Source organism: Lampris incognitus, chromosome 16 (assembly GCF_029633865.1).
Source record: "Lampris incognitus isolate fLamInc1 chromosome 16, fLamInc1.hap2, whole genome shotgun sequence".
NCBI lineage: Eukaryota > Metazoa > Chordata > Actinopteri > Lampriformes > Lampridae > Lampris > Lampris incognitus.
The window spans coordinates 26,129,243-26,150,325 of NC_079226.1; the positions used below are offsets into that span (position 1 = coordinate 26,129,243).

At 46.2% G+C, this 21,083-nt stretch overlaps 1 protein-coding gene across 1 annotated transcript in view; it reads right to left on the minus strand.

The window, feature by feature from the left end:
* Nucleotides 1-21,083, minus strand: part of pacrg (PARK2 co-regulated) — a 180,849-nt gene that overhangs the window by 126,508 nt on the left and 33,258 nt on the right. The window contains 1 exon segment of the mRNA XM_056296409.1: nucleotides 19,269-19,403. Coding sequence (XP_056152384.1) covers nucleotides 19,269-19,403 — 135 coding nt within the window.

The window sequence follows — 21,083 nt, forward strand, 5'->3', positions numbered from 1 at the left end:
AGGGGATGGAAAAACACCGGTATGTGCAAGGGCACATGATGACAGGGTCAAGGGCAATATGACATCACCCATCAATCAGCTGTCGGCCTGAATTTGTTACTTCACCAAAGTGAGAGCTTATCAGTAAGGTGACTAGTGCAGCTCTGACATTGCTGCATAATTCAAACAGTGAACTGATAATTACAACACGGCAGGCTATACATGTAGGAATCTGCCACGGAACTACTAAATATTGGAAAGGGGGTGGGGAAACGGGGAGAGCCAAGGATTTTCTGTCCACTTAGGGGGTGATGTACTCATGCTCTGCAATGGGGCTTGACTATTCACTATTAGCTCAAGTGCTCCTTGGGGGAATGGGGGGGGGGGTTGGTAAGTTTAAAAAACAAAAAGCTGGTAAAATGGGGGGGCTTTGTTAGATTTAAATGCTGCACTGTGTTCTCCCCGTCAGCATGGTTGTAATTTATTGCCCCAGCCATTACAGTTATTAGAAAACTCACTCATGAAGATGAATGGAGGCCTGGCTGGTTATTGGTCTTCCATCACTGCTGACAAGGGAGACGCTGCGCTCTTGGCTATTGACATTTTTACACGCAAAGCCAATCTCTGCCAGCTGCATTGCAATTCAGAAACCCCAAAGTTAATGCCAATAAGCTACATTATCTCTGGCCTAAGTCTAGGTATTTCTTTTCTTTTCTTTTTTTTTTTTTAGTTGAAGGACCACTGCAGGAGGCAGTGACAGGTTAAGGCCTTTCAGAGTAGCCATTTCTGGGGGCACCGTTTTTTTTTTCTTCCCCAGACTGACGGATTGAAATTACTCCTGTCATGAAAAACTTTTATGACAAAGCGCCATTACTGGAGGTCGTTAGGAGTGTCTAAATGGGAGCAATTTCTGCTGTATGACGGAGAGTGTAGAGGAGAGAGGGGTAAGAGGGAGGTGATACGAGACAGAAGCAGCGGGGTACCAATGTGCTTTTTCAGTCTCACTATTTTTGAGGCCTCTGAGTGATATTTCACTTGGTGGACCAGAAAGATTGACAAATGGTTTCAGTTGTTCCAGAGCAACTGAAACTGAAAGGTGACATGGCTATCAGTGAAGGCTCTGACCCCACAACAACTCCCTGCCCAGCAGCAGAAGATACAGGGATAAAAAAAAAAGTTAGATAAATCATTGCTGGGTGGGGACGGCAGTCTAATAAATGAGTACTAGAAATCAAGCCTTAGAATATCCTCTGATTGTCACGTCGTGTAAAAAATGCATTCACTATTTCCAGCACAAACAGAAATAGATGACAAAAATCAAAATGACAAATAGTGCAGCTGTGACTGGTAAATAATCCTTTAATATTTGACAACTATAACCAGGGTACAGTTTCTTAGAGGTTATAGGCCAACAGTGGGTTGAAACTACAGAACAAGGATGTATGAGTAACAAAGGACTGTAACTGTACAGCCCGGTGCTCTTAAACTGACATATTGTCCTACTGAGTTAGTAACATGAATGACTGTGGTGCACCAGGGTGAGTAGATAGGTGCTGGCCTGCTAATGGAATGCCATGTGAAGGGGAACGCCAGGGTCATTAGGGTAATGGTGATGATGGCCCCACGCTGATAGCTTTCCTAACACCATGCTCTGTGGCATCTTTACGAATTTCTTGGGGGTTGTGTGTGTGTGTGGGGGGGTAATATATATTATGGAGGCTTGTCCCATTACTTTATGTCAGGAAACAACAAGTCCCACCGTATGGTATCTGAAAAAAGTCTGATGGATCTGAAGCCAGTGATGATTTGCAGTTCATATAACAGGTTTCTTTCTTCTTAACAAGGCTGAGGCTTTCCCAGTCACAAACAAAAGATGATTCAATTCTCCTCATATTCGCTCTATTACAAGTCAGGATGAGAATAGTGATGGGCCAATATATGGTGACGCTGCCATGCCTGGCACTGGGACTTTATTGAAGCTAAGCACTAGCTTAGGGAAGGCTAAGGTTCAGGTCAGGCTGGGGTTAACTGTCATTCCCTGACAGCCCAGATGAGAGCGATGTGCACAGTGGGAAGTCTCGGCATGTCAGTCTCCTAGCTAACTCTGGTTCATTGGGAGCTCAGCACGCTCCACTTAACTTCACAGGGCACACGTACCTAGGATGTGTCTCACATACACATACACAAGCGTGCACACATACACTGAACCCTTGCACCACCAGCACCAACCAGCCACTCTTCAATGGCCTTGCAGGGCTTCAGGGCTCAGTGTTTCCCCTTAGCCTCAGTAGGAAGCCAGTCACTCTGCCTCATTAGAGTAATTGAGACAGGTCCTCCCGAGACTAAAGAGCTACAGAATTGCTGCCCGCTCACGCATTTAAAAGACCACTTAATCAAATCCTAGGGTGTGTATGTTTTATTCGCTCTTTTTCCTCATCATTCTCCTACTCTTCAAGGTCGTACTTTCCTTTCATTTTCATTCCTCCATTCTTCCATGTCCAGTCATCGGGTTGGATATAGGTGGGTGTCTGTGAGACGAAGATGGTGTTAATTGCCAGTGAGGAAACAATCCAGGCATTCCTCATGTGTTGCACCGTGCTGTGATTCCTCTGTATAGAGGCAGCCTCTGGCCCAAGGAGACATGAATGGGTGACAGCAAAGAAAGAAAGAAATGCTGATCTCTGGATCTGTGAGGAGAGTGGGAGTGAGGGAGGGAGGGAGGTAAAGATTGAGTGAGGGAGGAGAGGGAAATTCACCACCTCAGCGATTTCTAGGCACTGGCCCGCTCTGAGCTGACAAAAACAGCCAGATTGCGGCCAGAGGTTGTCTCGGCAAGGTGAGGTGAGACGGAGCACCCATCATGTAAAAACTCAGATATGGCAATTCTGCTGAGGTCAGATTAGGCCCAGAGTCACAACCAGGAAAGCACTGTTGCAGCCTTTTGTTGCTCATCCATCTGAATACAAATTATCTCTAAATGTTCCTCCTTAACGCAGGAAATATACTCTGGTGCCCTGTGTGAGTCTGTGTGTGTGATTAAGCTGTGCTCACAAAAACCAAACACACACACACACACACACACACACACACACACACACACACACACACACACACACACACACACACAATCAACGATTCTCTGAGGGGCGAGGTGGCAAAATGTACACAGCCACTAGGGGGCGACAGTCATGTGCCCAGAGAGAGACTTTTCATTCAATCAAGTCCAACGTGATAAAATAGCTATATTAGCTTGTTTTCATGTCATCCTGGGAGTCCACTGATAGGCCAAAGCCTCAACATGGGATAAATGATATTTTGAAATGGACTTGTACAGCAAGGAGCAAGAGACCCTGTGATGGCCTGGCGGCCTGTCCAGGGTGTCCCCCCGCCTGCTGCCCAGTGACTGCTGGGATAGGCTCCAGCATTCCTGTGACCCTGAGAGCAGGATAAGCGGTTTGGTTAATGGATGGACTTGTAGAGCATGATTCACAGCATTAGACACTACTTAAATAGCAGTGCGGGGATGGGAATACAGCGCAAGAAAAAAAGAAAGGACTACGGAAAACTTTTGTTGACTTTAGGTTCTGACAGCAACAAAAACGTCTGCATAATTTCGTGAAGAGATTTTTTTTATAAAAGATGTTTAATAATTTTGTTTGAATGCCAATCTCAGTGAAAACCACATTCCCTATACATTATACATTCCATTAAAGCTGAAATCCGTGACTTTTCTACATTTAAAAGTCGCTATTTTATCCATTTGAAATGCGAAGATGATGTGGCAATTCCATTGGACAGGCAATCGATGTTACAGTAGAAAAGTGTTGCGATATAGTTCGATGTAGGGGGCAGCTTGAAATGGACCCGGGGCAACTGATTTTCTCTGACCACAAATTCTAGCAAGCCATTGTCACTCATGTGCTTTCAACTTAGCAGTAAAAAGCGCCTACCCTTGTTGAAATGGGATCCTTAGGCCAAAACTAAAGCAGGCAGTCTAATATATTACAAACTTCATACTATATCGCAGTACTGTTCTGCAGTAATATTGATTATCTGTCCAACAGAAGCATTGCCATATCGGCATCACATTTCAGTCAGTTTTCGTACGGGAGTTGTTTCCAACATGTGCATGTTTGCGACTGCAGCAGGGTTTGTGCAACTCGGATCAAAAAATTTCAACAGCCCAATATGGAGTGTCTCCAAGCATAGTAAAGACGCCAGTCATTATTACTGTATGGAACCTGACTCCATGGTCCAGACGGATAAAATAACGATTTATCAACGATAAAAGAAATCATGGATTTCAGCTTTAAACATGCATGGCCAAAAGTATGGACACCCGAACGTCACACCCATATGTGCTTCTTGAACATCTCCTTCCAAAACCATGGGCATGAATATGGAGTTGGTCCCCCCTTTGCTGCTCTAACAGCCTCCACTCTTCTGGGAAGGCTCCCCATTACTAGATTTTGGAACATGGGGATTAGCTCCCATTCAGCCACAAGAGCATTAGTGATGTCGGGCACTGATCAAATCAAATCAATTTTATTTGTATAGCCCAATATCACAAATTACAAATTTGCCTCAGTGGGCTTAACGGCAACACAACATCCTGTCCTTAGACCCTCTCATCGGATAAGGAAAAACTCCCTAAAAAAACCCTTTAACAGGGAGAAAAAATAGGAAGAAACCTCAGGGAGAGCAACAGAGGAGGGATCTCTCTCCCAAGATGGACAGCGTGCAATGGATGTTGTGTTCACGCAATTTACATAATACAGCATTGAAAGAGGATAACAGAATTATAATGTTGGGTGAGAAGGCCTAGCTCACAGTCAGCGTTCCAATTCATCCCAAAGGTTTGTCTTGATGCATGCTCAATAATCCAGGTAAGAAAATCAAAGAAGGTTGAATCAGTTCATCCAGTGCTGCAGTTCATCTGGATACAACATTTACTGACAGATGTTTCATCACTCATCTAAGTGACCTCTTCAGTTTAAACTGACTGCAGGTATCCCCGCTCCTTATAAACAATACAGTTGCATAACGACCAAAACCAGTGACCAGTTTCATATGCAAATATGGGTGTTCCCATTAACTAGAGTTTCAATGGCCACGTGTACTATTCACAGAGGATTTGGGAATGTTTGCAATCACAGCATTGTAAAATGGCGACAGATGTACTCTTAGCGCCCCCCCCCCCACCTGGCTCAGATGGTCGTTCCCTCTTAACATAGATGGCCTCTTTGACTTCCCGTTCAAACCAGTGCTCCTCCCTATCAAGGACGTGCACATCCTCATCCTTGAAAGAGTGGCCACTGGCCTGTAGATGGGTGTAGACTGTAGAGTCCTGGCCTGACATGTTAGCTCTCCTGTGTTGTGCCATTCTCTTGGCCAGCGTCTGTTTAGTTTCCCTGATGTACAAGTCATGGCAATCCTCCTGGCACTTAACAGCGTACACTATATTGCTCTGTTTGTGCCAGGGCACCCGATCCTTGGGTTGGACCAACTTCTGAAACAGCGAGTTTTGGGGTTTGAAAGCAACTGACAGACAAAGTTTTTGAAAATATGCATCTCAGCTGTTCTGATACTCCCGCCACATACAGAATCACCACTGGTTTACGCTTAGACAGCTGTTATTCTTATCCTCTCTTCGATCAGCTGGTGCACTGTTTGGGCATCTTCCTGGCTTTGACAAATGCCCAGTTAGGATAACCACACTTAACCAAGGCCTGTTTAATGTGGGATTTCTCCCTTTCCCCGGCTGCTGTGTCGGTGGGGATGATGATGACTCGTAGTTTGTGCTCCAATGGATGATGAGAGCCAAACCTTAAGTACTGATCAGTATGTGTTGGTTTACGGTAAACATCAGCAATCAAATGTCCCCCATCGCCAATTACAATTTCACAGTCTAAGAAGGCTAACCTGTCATTTTTCACATCCTCCCTGGTGAACTTGATGTGGTTGTCCACAGAGTTAATGTGGTCGGTGAAATGTGGTACATCCTGAGATTCAATTTTAACCCAGGTGTAGTCGACAAATCTGAACCAATGGCTAGGTGGTGTCCCTGGATAGGAAACCACCACCACATATTCGCAGATCCTATGTGAATAGTACACATAGCCACTGAAACTCTAGTTAATGGTGACACCCATATTTGCATATGAAACTGGTCGTTGGTTTTGGTCGTTATGCAACAGTATTGTGCATAAAGAGCGGGGATACCTGCAGTCAGTTTAGACTGAAGAGGTTACTTAGTTGAGTGATAAAGCGTCTTTCAATAAACGTTGTATCCAGATGAATTGATTCAACTTTCTTTGCCATCCCAAAGGTGTTGGATGGGCTTGGCTAGTCAAGTTCTTCCACATCAAACTCAGCAAACCATGTAGTATTTATGGACCTGGCTTTGTGCATGGGGGCACTGTCATGTTGAAACAGGAAAGGCCTTCCCTAAACCATTGCCACAAAGTTGGAAGCACACAATTCTCTTGAATGTCATTGTATGTTGTAGCATTAAGAGTTTCCTTCAGTGGAACTAAGCAGTCTTGTCCAAACCATGAAAAACAGCCCCAGATCATTATTCCTCCTCCACCAAAATTTAAAGTTGGCACCATACATTTGGGTAGATAGTGTTCTCCTGGCATCCGCCAAACCCAGAGTGGTGTGTCAGACTGCCAGATAGTGAAACGTCATTCACCACGCCAGAGACATGTTTCCACCACTCCAGAGTCCAATGCTGGTATATCATAAGTCCAGCAAACATTTGGCACTGTGCATGGTGATCATACGCTTGTGTGTTGCTGTTAAGCCATGGAAACCCATTTCATGAAGCTCCTAACGAACAGTTCTTGTGCTGACGTTGCTTCTAGATGACTTTGGAACTCGGTAGTGAGTGTTGCAACCAAGACCAAATAATTCTTACGTGTTTCAGAACTCGGTGGTTCCATTCTGTGGTTTTGTTGGTCTACTGCTTCACAAGTGAGCTGAGGGGCGGCATGGCTCAGGAGGTAGAGTGGGTCGTCTAATAATTGGGAGATTGCTGATTCAATCCTCAGCTCCTCCACAGACCGTGTCGAAATGCCCTTGAGCAAGATGCTGAACCTCTAACTGCTCCTGATGAGCAGGTTGCCGCCTTGCATGGCAGCCTTCACAATTACTACCAATGGGTGAATGTGAGGCATACATTATAAAGGTTTTGACCGGTCAGTAGAATAGCAAAGCGCTGTATAAATGCAGTCCATTTACCATTTGTTGCTCCAAGACATTTCCACTTCAGACTTAATGCCGTCCTTTCATCTCTACCCAGGAGACTCAAAAGCGTAGCCTCCAAGAACAACAGTCTGTCACTAACGGCTCCAACGACTCATGACCACTGAATTGAGCACTAATGAAGTTGAAACTAACACCCCCAACGACTGTCGTTGCTAAACATCGGAACACAAAAGAGCCATTGACATCGATAGCTCTGATAACGACTCCAAAGAGGCTAAATATTTGAGTTTAATCACCAGCCAGTCAGACTAGCTTGGTCTAGTCAGAAAGGCACGAACTGATGAAGCCTCTTGGATGAGAGGCGAAAAGTCTTCACGGATATATACAAAGTCCAGTTGCACTTGATTCAATTCCTTTGGATAACCATGACCTGGATGAATGAGAACATTCACAGACAGGCCATGAAGTATATATGCAAAATTAATGATGTGTTCCTTTTTTTCTTCAGTAACAAGATCAACCATACTGAATAGCTTAATTGACATAATGTTCCATCAATTTTATTATTTTTCTATGAAATCATGCATTGATTTATTGTCACAGAACTCAAAAAGTTTTGACAAGCGCAAAGGCAAAGTTATAACCTGAGAATTGTCTTACAAAAAAAAAAAGACATTTCACACGAGTGCTCTCGCAATTTCTTTTCACCCATAATCCATTTGTGGGCCCAGAAGTACCATATAGGGGTGATTCAAGTTGTATGCCCACTGGTCTTTCAATTGGTACAGGCAACAAGGAAGTCAAATTAACTTGAACACCTAGTATTTATTGTTGGTAGTGGCTTCCAGTTTTTCTTACGGTTCTCTAACCACCCCCCCACACACACACACAGAAGAACACACAAACAACAAAATAAAATGACCATGTAAACAATTTCTGGGGATCGATGGAATGACGCTTTCAGTGTTTTGCACTTTCTCTCTAAGGCTTTTTACAAGCACACAGCCCATGCAGAGCCAGTCTATGCTCACATTACTACAAAATAAAACAATGGCACAGTAGCCTCTCCTCCAACAATCTATCTAACACAAAGCAGGAGAGCAGGGAGAGAGATTGTGCCACTAGAGAGTCTACTCTCCTTAATCATGCCTTATTTCTTTCTCTCCCTCTGTCTCTCTCCCACTACATTATTTTTTTCCTAACCTTCTCTTTTTCTTTACATTTTTCTGTCTTTGTCCCTTAGTCGCTGTCTTTACCACACATGCACACCTTCTCTCACTCCCTTATTCTTTCATGTCTTATCAGTGACAGGCTGGAAACAGAGTGGAGATAAGGAAACTCTGGAGCCAATACAAGGTGCGGTGGTTGAACAGCCCAGCAGATTAGTCATTGACACGTTTGTCAGTTAACAATGTCTGATGTGCAGCTAACAATGGAAAAATGGAAGCAGAAACAATGAGATGAATCTAACCCCCATAATGCATTGTGGGCCCTCTAGTATTAAGAAGTAAATCTGCTCTGCATACGGTTTTTCCCCCTGAGGTTCAGAGGGACAAATTACTGAGACGGAGCTGCTGCAGTCTCTGTCACTTACACAGGCAAACACACACACACACACACACACACACACACACACACACACACACACACACACACACACACACACACACACACAGAGACACACAAATACCCAAACCCAATACTTTAACATCTACCTCATCCCTTTCCTGCTCTCAAGGTCCCTCAAATCTAGACTTCAGCAGTCTCTCCTCCTCCACAACCCACCAGAAACAGATGCTATAAACATATCCTAGTCGGTCCCCCATCCCTTTAAATGGCACTTCAATCAGGAGAATGACGATGAGTCCTCCAGTCTCTTAGAAATGTTGCCATTTGGACTTATTGCTGGGCTGCACAGGGGTGCAGACTAGTGGAGCATGGAGCAGTTCAATGTGTCGTCTAGGCTTTCACCCTTTGTCTTTAACCAACTGTAATTATTTAGCCAATAGTCTGGACAAGGTCCAGGTCCAGGGCCAATATGCAGCCTACATGACCTCTACGGTGAAGACCTGGAATGCAATATGCCATACCATCAATGATCTCAGTATAAGAGCCTTTGAAGAACACTGCTGAATGAATCAGTGACGATAAAACTTGGTATTTACATAGTAGCGCTATGGGATTTTACGGCTTTCCTGTACAAAGTTTCATTTTTTTTTCTTTTTCACAAGCAGCTCCCACATGCTCAATTAACTATTGATCAGATTTGTGGAACCAAATGTAAATAATTAACAAAAGTGGAGATAGTATCTGCTGCTCCGCGAACAACTTCAATACAAGAGACAGTGTATCTCTGATCAATAGGACACAGGCAGCACACACCGGCAGCTATTCTTCGAGCCCCAACAAGGGAAAACAGGGGAAATTCACATTTTCACCAGGCATCGTGGCTGCATCAGCAAAACAAAAAAAACAAAACAAAACAAAAACATCAAGACCGCAGCGATAACCGAAGTGTGGCTGTTTCATTGGAGATACTGGATTTAGCAATAATTGTTTTTCTCTTTGACATTTAAAGGAAAACTAATTAATTCTTGGAGGTGGGTCATTAAATAGGTAAATGAAAAGTGAAGCTGAATTGGGCCATTGAGGACTCTTTTTTTTTTGCAGAAAACTCCTCCCAAGCAACATGTAACTATGTGACAATCCATCAGTCTGAGCCACTGTCTTGAAAGCGATGGCCTGGCTGTGTCCCACAAAGCCTGGCTAAGCAAAGATGTAACATACTGAAGACGGGAGGGAATAAAAGCTCCTTTGGGAGGAACGTGAGGCACAGTGGGGGGACAGCGAGCGAGAGAGCCTCTGGGTAACACCGTCTGAATATAAATGTGTCCCATGATCCACATCAAGGGCACTGATGGGGGGGCACCTTTGTCCAAAACTACCCCCCTATGTTTGTGTGTGTGTTTATGTGTCCCAGTGTGCACATCTTTGCGCACATTAGTTTGTGTGTGTGTGTGTGTGTATGTGTTTGCACGCTTGTACTTGCACTCGCCCGATCACTCAGCCATCAGCCGGCGCATAATGCCAAGGCACTTTGTACAGTGCATTAATCACAGGGACCCTTGAGCGCTTCCACGGATCCAAATATTCCGACCTTGAGGTTACAAGAAAGACATTAGGGCCGTCGATCCATTCAAAGTATTGGAGAGAGAAGAGGGGAGACGGTGGTGAGGAGCACAGGGAGGGGGCAGAAAAGCTTTCATGGTAATGAAATTCTGCCATAATTTAAAGAAAAAGACTTGTGGGGACAAGTCTGTGCCAGAGAACAGAAAAAAAGTCGATTAAATTGGATTTCCTACCCCCCATGCCTTTATTTTAAATTAGGCTTAAGTGTGTGTGTGGGGGGGCTAGATTTTCTTTCTCTTTTTTTCTAACAAAAGCACGATAACAGCATTAACATCGTGAATGAATCGAATCATTTCCGAACCAATTAACCTTTGACAGAATGGATGAGTGGACAGGAATGAGAATGTCGCAAAAAAAAAAGGGTGGGAGGGAGGCAAAGTCAGGGAGAAGGAGAGACAGAGGAAGAGGAGGAAGAGCAGTGGTGCGAGCTGAAGAAGGAGAAAGAGGTCCAACTGGTAAAGGACCTGGGCTTTCTGACTGCAGAATGAGCGAATGATATGAAGGGGTCGACCAAAGACGCCCATTCAGTGATGAGAAAAGGGATGGAGAGGAGGGATAGGTGGGCATTAGGACACTGGGGACATGTGCTGCCAAGGTCCACAGAGGAAAACTGCACCTCCCACCACCACCACCACCCCACACCCGCTTCCCCACCTCCATTTCTCCTTGTCCCTGTCCTGTCCATCCTGACTGATAGCAAAGGGGGGCTGCAGTTAACCCCGTTCATTCTCTATCCTGGCCTCTTTAGCTCTCACTCTCAGTTGCTTGCTCACCCCCAAACACACACACACACACACTCTCTCTCTCTCTCTCTCTCTCTCTCTCTCTCTCTCTCTCTCTCTCTCTCTCTCTCTCTCTCTCTCTCTCTCTCTCTCTCTCTCTCAACCTCCCTCCCTCCCTTGCTGGCACACACACAGCTGAAACCGGTCCATTTAGTTAATTAAAGGCTCCATTTTGAGTTGGAGCCCGCTAGCAAATACGAGTGCCAATCAATAGATCTCTGGCTTATTCTGTGGGAGGGAGGGGTGACAGCACTGCGGCCGCATTCAGGGACGTGATTTGTAGCCTTGGCAGACGAGCCGTGTCCCTCTCTGTCCCTGTCCCTCTTCCATCTCTGTCTCGTTCAGTAGCCACCCCGCCCCCTAACCAATCTGCCGTCATCTTCCTTTCTCCCCGTTGTAATGTCTATCTATCACTTTGCTCATGCTCTCCCTCTCTTTCCCCTGAATATCGGCAGCTTTCTCATTTGTGACGGGCCTCTCTCGCCCCTCTGAGACGCGCTGCATGTGATTGTTTAGCTCACCATCTGTATGGAGGAGCCAGCTGTGTGAATGTGTGTTTCGGGGGGGGGGTTTGCCAGAAGTGATGGGGGTAGTACGTGAGTGTGTGTGTGTGGGGGGGGGGTTTTGCTGGGCGCTGAGCTCACCAGAGATGCCAAAGTGTACATGTGCTCAGGGGACTGCTGGAAATAAACAGCAAGGGCCCGGTGATGGAACGGGACACAGTGTTTCAAAGGCCAAAATGTACACCATGGGCTCATTTCCAGGTTTGCAGCCCTGTCCAGACTTCCCAGTATTAGCCCTGGCATGTCTCTTTGAGGAAAGATGGTCCCAGGAAGCTGGCAGTGGCTTCCCAGCCCACTCAAACTGTACAAACAAGGTATGTGAGAGCTTCAGAGGAAAGGACACAGGCTCATTGTCATAAAAAAAGTTCCCAAAAACTACGTTGACATAACTCTGGGCAAAATGAATACCTCAGGTTTAGATTATTGGTACAGCACAACGACTATCCATTCTCAGAAAGAGCTAAAGAAAGAAACACTATTTGAATCGAATCACACCAGGAGGCCTGTTCCCCACTCTTCAAGCCCCCCTCGGGGATAAAGTGATTCCCGTCATTCTGGAAATATTCATTTTTTTGTTTTTCTATTGTTTTTTTGTGTGTTTTTTGTCTCATACCCTAGAGAAGATGGAGGACCCATAGGCTAAGCAACCATCTCCAGGTTCGTGTGGCATCTGTCTGCTATGAATAATGGCTCGGGTTGGCATATGGTGCAGCAGTTAGCCTGCAGACGAGCGCTCTCTGCTTGAGTCCTCGGCTCCTTCAGTTGCAAACAGCAGCAGAGCAGCACAGCCTCCCTTTGGGCTGCCATTCCAGCTTCACAGCAGCCCTCCAACACTTCTCTCCCTACGGGGAGGCAGCGTTTTCAGGCCTTTATGCCCCGCATCCGTTGCTATTCCAGGGCACTTTCCTCATCTTCCTCCCTCTTCTCCTCCTCCTCCTTCTCTCTCTCCTCTCTTCTCTGTTTTTAGTGACAATGCCTGGTGCTTTACTCACTCCTCTAATCTAAACTCCCCCTTTCGCTCTTCTCTCAGAGGGAGCCCAGGGGGCCTTGTTCATATTCTCCCCTTTTATTGTGTTTCATCTACTTCCTTATGACATAGAACTATCCCCCGAGAGTACCCGGCTCTCAGCCAGGGAGCCAGAGAGAACGCATGGTTAACCCCATTTTATTCTGTCTATTCACATGTTCCCTCACAATGCTCTGGCGCCCAGAGAAGATGGGAGGTCATTGGAGGCAGTATGTGCATTTCAAATGACTTACATTTTAAGCAAAAGAGTAGGACATTGGAAAAGAACTCTAATTTACATATCTTGGCAACATATTGCAATATCTCATGTAGCTTATGAAACAAAAAGAAAAGCTCGTTCACCAAGAGAGCGCAAACCAGTTGCCGTGGGTCGTTCGATATTCTGCCGTGCTTTGGACTGGTTACAATGGCTGCTTTTAGCTGAGTTACGAAAGGGTCTTCGATTTCTGAATGTAACTGCAGATGGCAGCAATAAAATCATGATGGTGTGTACTGTTTGTATGTATGTGTGTGTGTACTGTATGTCTCCAACATTAAAACCCCGAAAACTGAATAAGTCAGAGTGACTAAGAGCCATGAGAGACCAATCTGCCTCTCTCCATTCTGCTTGTCCGTTTCATGTTTTACATTAACCTGGTAAATAAATGACACATTTGCCAAGGTTGGCGAACAGCTATCGACTCCGAAGCAGAATGACATGCGCCTGCCATGTAATATACAGCTGTCAGAAGAGGGGATTATCAGCCATGAAAATGTAAATGGGCGGACAGGTTAAACAAACACTGGCATGGGAAGGAGGAAAATGCAGCTCTTCCTTATAGCAGTCATCAACAACCTCATCTCTCTCTTCCTTCTTGCTCTCTTTCCCTCTCACTCTATCTCCCACTTTTCCTCCCCATCTCTCTCTCTCTCTCTCTCTCTCTCTCTCTCTCTCTCTCTCTCTCTCTCTCTCTCTCTCTCTCTCTCTCTCTCTCTCTCTCTCTCTCTCTCTCTCTCTCTCTCTCTCTCTCTCTCTCACTCACTCACTCACTCACTCGATCTTTTCATAAACACCCATAAACACACCTATGCAGACACACATTCACCCTGCATATACTGGGCATGTGCTGCCTCTCCACCCCCCCCCCACCTCCCGGCCATCCCCTCCTCCCTAACTCTCGCTCTGTGCGTAATTCAATCATCCCGAGGAGATGGATATCCGTCCCCTAGGAGCGCTTACGCTCTCCATTTCCTAAAGCGCTTGATCAGATTAATTGATTGCCCCCCACACCAGCACCACCGCCCTCATCTCTGTACTCCCCTTGCCTGAGCCGAGGCCGAGGCAGACAGTGTCAGAGGGCGAGCAAGGAACCGGGTTTGCATTGATATTTTTATGAGATGCCTTTTCCTCTTGCCCCCCCCCCCCCAACCCAACATCACCACCACCACCACCTCCCCTAAAAGGCCCCCGTCATGAAAAGACAAAGGGGAATAGATGAAGTACACGGGCTGGGATCGCAGGGGCTGGGGCAGGGGGGGGGGGGGTGGAGGCCTGGGGAAAAGGAAACGGAAGGGATTTGTAAAGAGGGCAAAACAACAACCTGGAGCGTACTGGAGAGACGGAGCAGAACAGAAGATATAGAGATGGGATCAAGTAGATAGGCGATCAATGTAATGAAATAAGCAAGGAGGGGATGTAGCGCTGGTTGATGTGCACACGCTTGTGCCTGAACACATTTGTGCACTGTGCCATTTTGACTGCAAGGCAAAGCAGTGTCGAGGGGAGAGGAGAGGAGGGGGTTGGCGAACCTTACCCCACAGGGAAGGCAGGAAGACCTCAACTCATCCATTATAACTGAGAGCCAAGCGGCTGCCATGTCTTCTGATTGCTGAGTCCCTAAGGGTCTCGCTCTCTCCCTCTCTCTCTCCCTCTCGGTGGCATTGGGGAGCACAGTAGTGCACAGCACTGTTCCGAGCCCCTGGCTTCAATACTATGGAAGGGGCCAAGCACACACACACACACACACACACACACACACACACACACACACACACACACACACACACACACACACACACACACACACACACACACACACAGAGGGATGGAAAACTCACTCCATGTTCTCTTATCTATCTGCAGCACATGTTCCCCACATGTGTAAAGCTTTTACCTGTGTGAGCCATTACAACTGAGGCTTTTACCTCTGGAGAGCCAAATTACCTCTCAGGTACAACCTTCCCTTTTTCAGCACGCCCTTGACATTTAGTTCACTTGCATTTCTGCCGCACACACAGGCAGAAAAACACACACCATACACACACACACACACACACACACACACACACACACACACACACACACACACACACACAAAAGACAACACAGTTGTGTGTCTATAGGCTTATAATTTTATGCCAATTTGACCTGTACATGCTTAAATACACAAGTACCATCTAGCCTATGTGCACAATAAATGATGTATGCGTGCCGGACCGAAGGCTTCACATCTCATAACCCAGGCAGGTCTGGGACTGCTCAACAGGGAGTAGTAGGTAATGTTATTTTTTTAAATCCTGAGGCAACTAAGACATTGCAGTAACAACAAAAGCTTACTTTACATCTGTTTTATTTGGGAAAGCAGATTCAGAGCTGATGACAAAAACGGCACGTGTCCCCGGCAGCTAAGGGATAACAAAACAAATTGGAATGACATGAAATGAAGGTTCATTATCTCAGCTTACTGTCAAATGTAAGGTGGTTATTCATGGTGCAAACTGCTCCAAAAAACATTACGCCCATGTAAGACTCATTTTAAACCACAACATGTACTGTGACTAACATTCTGAAAACATAGACCTCAGACACTGTAGACCTCAGACACTAAATATAGACCTCAGACACCAAATTTACCCGGCACTTACTGCTGTTGCCACCAACAAAAACTCTAAACGCATTACCTTTAGAAATGTATTACAAAGCTGCCTGCTCCACTGGACTTTTCCATCATGGCCAACAGCCTGGTGGTAGCCTAACTAGGTGTGAGAGGGAGCTTGGGAAAGACCTGAGGCAGATGATTCATTGCGATCCCGGGACCATGCGCTGCTGCTCCCTGCTGCTCGGAGGGGGGATGACTAGAGCAGGGGCGAGACCATAATGGAGCTTTCACACTGGTCCACTTTGTTCCAGATGGGCAGCAGGGATCGTTCCTCTGAGTATTCACACTTTAAACCGGTGGCTTAAATTCCAGGATTCTGGCAAGTGACTTGTGTCTTTGTTATCGCTTGAAGTGATTCGACATGGCAACAACCAGAAAGAGCGCCCGCACTTGCCAATTATTGATACCCTTGACGGTTATTCATTAGATATTTTTTTTTTCAAGATGGATGCATCACGGTACCGATCTGAGGCCCTTTTCCAAAGGGCTGAGTCTGGCGGCGAAACTTCAGGATGCATCAGATAACTTTTAAATGTCTGTGGACTGGGACTGAAGATTGGAAGGAAAGACACCAGACTTCGCAGGTGCAAAAAAGAAGTTATATTCAGATAGTGGCCAGTGTGTTATTAAAATGAAAACCCTATTAACACAGGCCATTCACCGATCTTGTATTCTAATTATAAACAATCTTGTGAATATATGCTTGTTTTTCACACACACCCTTCAGTTTTGTTTTTTTTTCTTATAATTTCCTCCCTCCAAATATTAAGCAATATGTTTGTGCCCTCATGGTTTGATACCCGCCATGTCTCTTTTATTGCTAGCCGGTAAATTAAATTTTTATTTCTTTATTGTTGCTAAGGAGTTAAACATTCTACCTGACTCATCCAGATGCATTCACTAGCTTTCACACTTAAAAAAGTAGATGGTCGGGGCGTCAGGGTGATGTGGCAGTCAATTCCCTTGCCTACCAACACGGGGATCACTGGTTCGAATCCCCATGTTACCTACGGCTTGGTCAGGCACCCCTACAGACACAATTGGTCGTGTCTGCGGGCGGGAGGCCGGATGTGGGTGTGTGTCCTGGTTGCTGCACTAGCGCCTCCTCTGGTCGGTCAGCATGCCTGTTCGGGGGGGGGGCTGGGGGGAATAGCATGATCCTCCCACACGCTATGTCCCCCTGGCAAAACTCCTCACTGTCAGGTGAAAAGAAGAGGCTGGCGACTCCACATGTATCGGAGGAGGCATGTGGTAGTCTGCAGCCCTCCCCAGGTTGGCAGAGGGGTTGGAGCAGAAACCGGGACGGCTCAGAGAGCGGGGTGATTCTCCAGGTACAATTGGGGAGAAAAAGGGGGAGAAATTCCCCAAAAAAAGTGGATGGTACTGATGCAGAGGCTTCCCATAGTGTAAAAGCCCTATGAGAGAATGACAGTATCAAACTAAACATACTGTGCCATTTAGAAAAGGGGTTTCATTTACAACGTGCGTGCAGAAGAGCCGCTCATATTCAAACTTGACATTGATTTGATGAACCTATTTGACTAAATATGTGGGCTATTTTTCGGTTTCATGGTGAGTTTGAGAGGCTGGTCATATTGGCTGTCTGCCTCTGTGTAGGATCAAACATAGTATACAGTTTTTGTATGAGGGAAGCTTAATTCCTCACCTAAGTGCACACACTCACAAAGAAAGACAGTTGCATGAACAAACACACACACACACACACACACACACACACACACACACACACACACACACACACACACACACACACACACACAGGCATGCTTTACGATATAGTGTACTCAGCTCACAAACTAAATCAACACGCCGTTTATTTTTCTTTGCCAAAGCCTCTCTCACCTTCATTTTCCCTCCCGACTTCTTTATTTCTGCTGGAACAACCTCTCAGGCTGGGACTGATCCTGAGCTGCTGTCTTGAACCCGCGCCCTGAGGACAGCTCAGTGCAAACACACCTCTTTGCTCACTCCAGTCATGGTTACACTCTATACTACATCATAAATGTGTACGCGCGCGCACGCAAACACACACACACACACACACACACACACACACACACACACACACACACACACACACACACAGGAAGAATGAAGCCTCTGTGTGTGCATCTCTGCATCTCTGTATGGCCTCTGTCTAGCTCTTTGTGACAAATGCTAACACTAGTCGGAAAGTGGTTCCCAAAAAGGGTACATACAAGAAGAAAAACAACACACATTTGACCACCGGCTGTTGATGCATGGGCAAAACTTCTAACCTGGACTTGCTCTCACTCAAAACACAGCTAACCCAGACCAACACAGCGGGAAACATCCGTCAGGGAGCATGATAAAAATGACTAGCTTGTGCATAGGACAGGTACGGGGGGGGGTGGATCAATAAGCACAACAGTCGCATCGAACAAGACAGCAGCAATTTCATCCACATCTTATTCACTGACTGCCACTTCTCAAGAGAACACAAAAGAAAACCACTATTCGTTTTTGCAAAAGCAAAGATTCATTTGAACACATATCATAAATAACTCGTACAAGGAGAGACGCTTTCCTAATGTGTTCACCTGAGAACAGCACAGCTAACTCGCAGGAAACCTCGACCACACATCCAGTCCCTAATCGCTTGCTCACCCCAACACTCTCATGCTCCCTCTCGCTTTTCTTTTCTTTTTTTTTTTTGAAGAATGGGAAGGGGAAAGAGAGGGCATATTTGCTTTGATTCATTTATCCTTGCTTACTATGTGTGAATGTCATTAAGAGTGGTTGGAGCGCGGTGATTGTCAGGTTATGGAGAAGCTGGCAGCGTAGGGGGAGCGGTAATAAAGCAACGTGGTGATTAAGAGGAGAAATCCCTCACACACCGTGTCAGTCAGGAGCCTAATGGCTCTTTGGAGGCTTACGACTTGAATCACATGCACACACAGACACATACACACACAGGCACGCAAACAAATACGGCATGTGTTCCTTCACATGGGCTCTCTGATTGATGGACTCTGCAATCAGCTCTGCGAGACAGGCGGCGCTTTCAAGGGAGCTAATCTCCAGTGCCTCCTACAGGATAACAGCTCACACTGGTGGCTGTGATGACGTGCGAAGCTGTCACCATCGCACTCGTCTGGGCATCGAGGTCACCTTACAACAAGGACGATGGCTGTAAACACAGCTAAAATGACAACAATGGCGATAAATAGTGTTTGAATGGAGTCAATTTCTGCCATCCCCACGGGGCGACAGCAAGGATGCCGCCATGTAGAGGTTGTGTTCTGAGGCCATATCCCAGAGCCGTGTGTGGAATAATCACAGAAATTGCAGCTACACCCTTTTTTTCCACCAGCCTGATGAAATCTTGGGAGGACAGAGTTTTTTCTTTTTTTTTTTCTGGCTTCTAATTGGGTCCCCATAGCCTCATATTTACTCCTAAAGGTTATTCTTGCCCTCTCGAGAGTGTTGAACACAGCGTTCTGACACCCCATCTGTCCCATTAGCGAATGTTACCACCCTACCCTTTTCTGCTTTCCAGCGCAGTGGGAAACCCTAAATGCTAGCCTGCGGTATCACAGGGTGGCGCCCAATACTGTACCTTCCAAGCGATCCGATTGCCTTTGGTGTCATGCTTCAGGGCGATAGGGAAGTCTCCGCGCTCATAGAACTTGCGGAAGGCCGTGGGATTGGCTGGACGCTCGCGGAAAGCCCCTGCCACTGGTGGACCCACCACCTAGATGGTCAGCACCACGGATACAGAGAGAGAGAGAGAGAGAGAGAGAGAGAGAGAGAGAGAGAGAGAGAGAGAGAGAGAGAGAGAGAGAGAGAGAGAGACAGACAGAGACAGAGGTAGGAAAATTCAGAATGAAATGAAAGAAATGAAATGAGGGAAGGCAACAAAAAAAAAAGAGGATGAGACATACAAGTTAGAGAATTGTTTTATGAAATCAGAATCGACTGTGTTTCCCCCCAAACCAGAATAGAATCACTCCCAGTGCCTATTCTTAAAGGTAATTCAAGGAGACACACATGCATGCTCCTCTGCTCCTCTCAGGCAGACAAAACACTGTAGTGAAAGTGTGTGTGTGTGTGTGTGTGGGGGGGGGGGGTTGCTGTACTGGTTGCCAGAGGCTCTGCCAGAGGCATTGTTAGGATCATCTTTTCTCTGCCTCCACACTGGATATGTGCTATTATTGTGCCACTGAAAGCCAACAGGACACATTACTTCTGCTACTTTGGTGCTTGTGGTGGTGGTGGTGGTGTCAGAATTGATATATATATGAGGCATCCGGGTAGCACAACGGTCTATTCTGTTGCATACCAACACAGGGATCACCGGCTCGAATCCCCGTGTTACCTCTAGCTTCGTCAGGCATCCCTACAGACAAAATTGGCCGTGTCTGTGGATGGGAAGCCGGTGTGGGTTTGTGTCCTTGTCGCTGCACTAGCGCCTCCTCTGGTCAATTGGGGTACCTGTTCGGGGGGAGGGGGAGCTAGGGGGAATAGCGTGATCCTCCCACATACTACGCCCCCCCCTGGTGAAACTCCTTACTATCGGGTAAAAAGAAGCGGCTGGCAACTCCACATGTATCGGAGGACGCATGTGGTAGTCTGCAGCCCTCCCCGGATCGGCAGAGGGGGTGGAGCAATGACCGGGACGGCTCAGAGAGCGGGATGATTGGCCAGGTACAATTGGGGAGAAAAAGGGGAACAATTTAAAAAAACAAAAACAAGTAAAACTGAGATATATATTACAGGGATAACTCAACCAAGCACACAGAAAATAAAGAGTTGGGTCAAGTAGGAAAATAGAAGGAGTTTTAAGATATGAACATTCCAACAAAGATGGAAAACTACACTGAAACAGCTGCAGGAGAAAATAATCTCACGCTACCAGGCCAAGTGTCCAACTGCTACCAAAGACCTAGTGGTTGAAATATTTGGATGGACTGGTGATTGAATGCATTCGAGCTCAGAAACAACATGCTCTAGCGGACGAATGACAGCGCGTTGAAGCCTGTCACTTCCCCTGTCTCCGTCCCCTGTACGTGTCCCTCGCCATCTGTGTAGCGCTGCCTGTTACATGACTGGCGGACACGTCGCTGTCATTAATCCTCAGATTACTGCCCGTTGAGAAACCGAGTCTTGCCACAGCGGCTTGCAGACAGGACGGTGCAGGGACTGGGACGTGTACTGGTGAGCATTTTCCAGACAAAGGTACGGTCAAAAAAAAAAAGAAACTCAAGAGGTTTGAAAAGGGAGGATTTTATCTGAAATATTTTGCCAGTACTTGGGTTTTGTTTACATTTATGTCTATCCGACAGCAGTATTTCATGTTTTGTTACGTAATTTCCAAAAACATAAAGTCAACAAGGTCCTCGAAGTGCAGGCGTGTCCCAGGAAGCCTGTGATT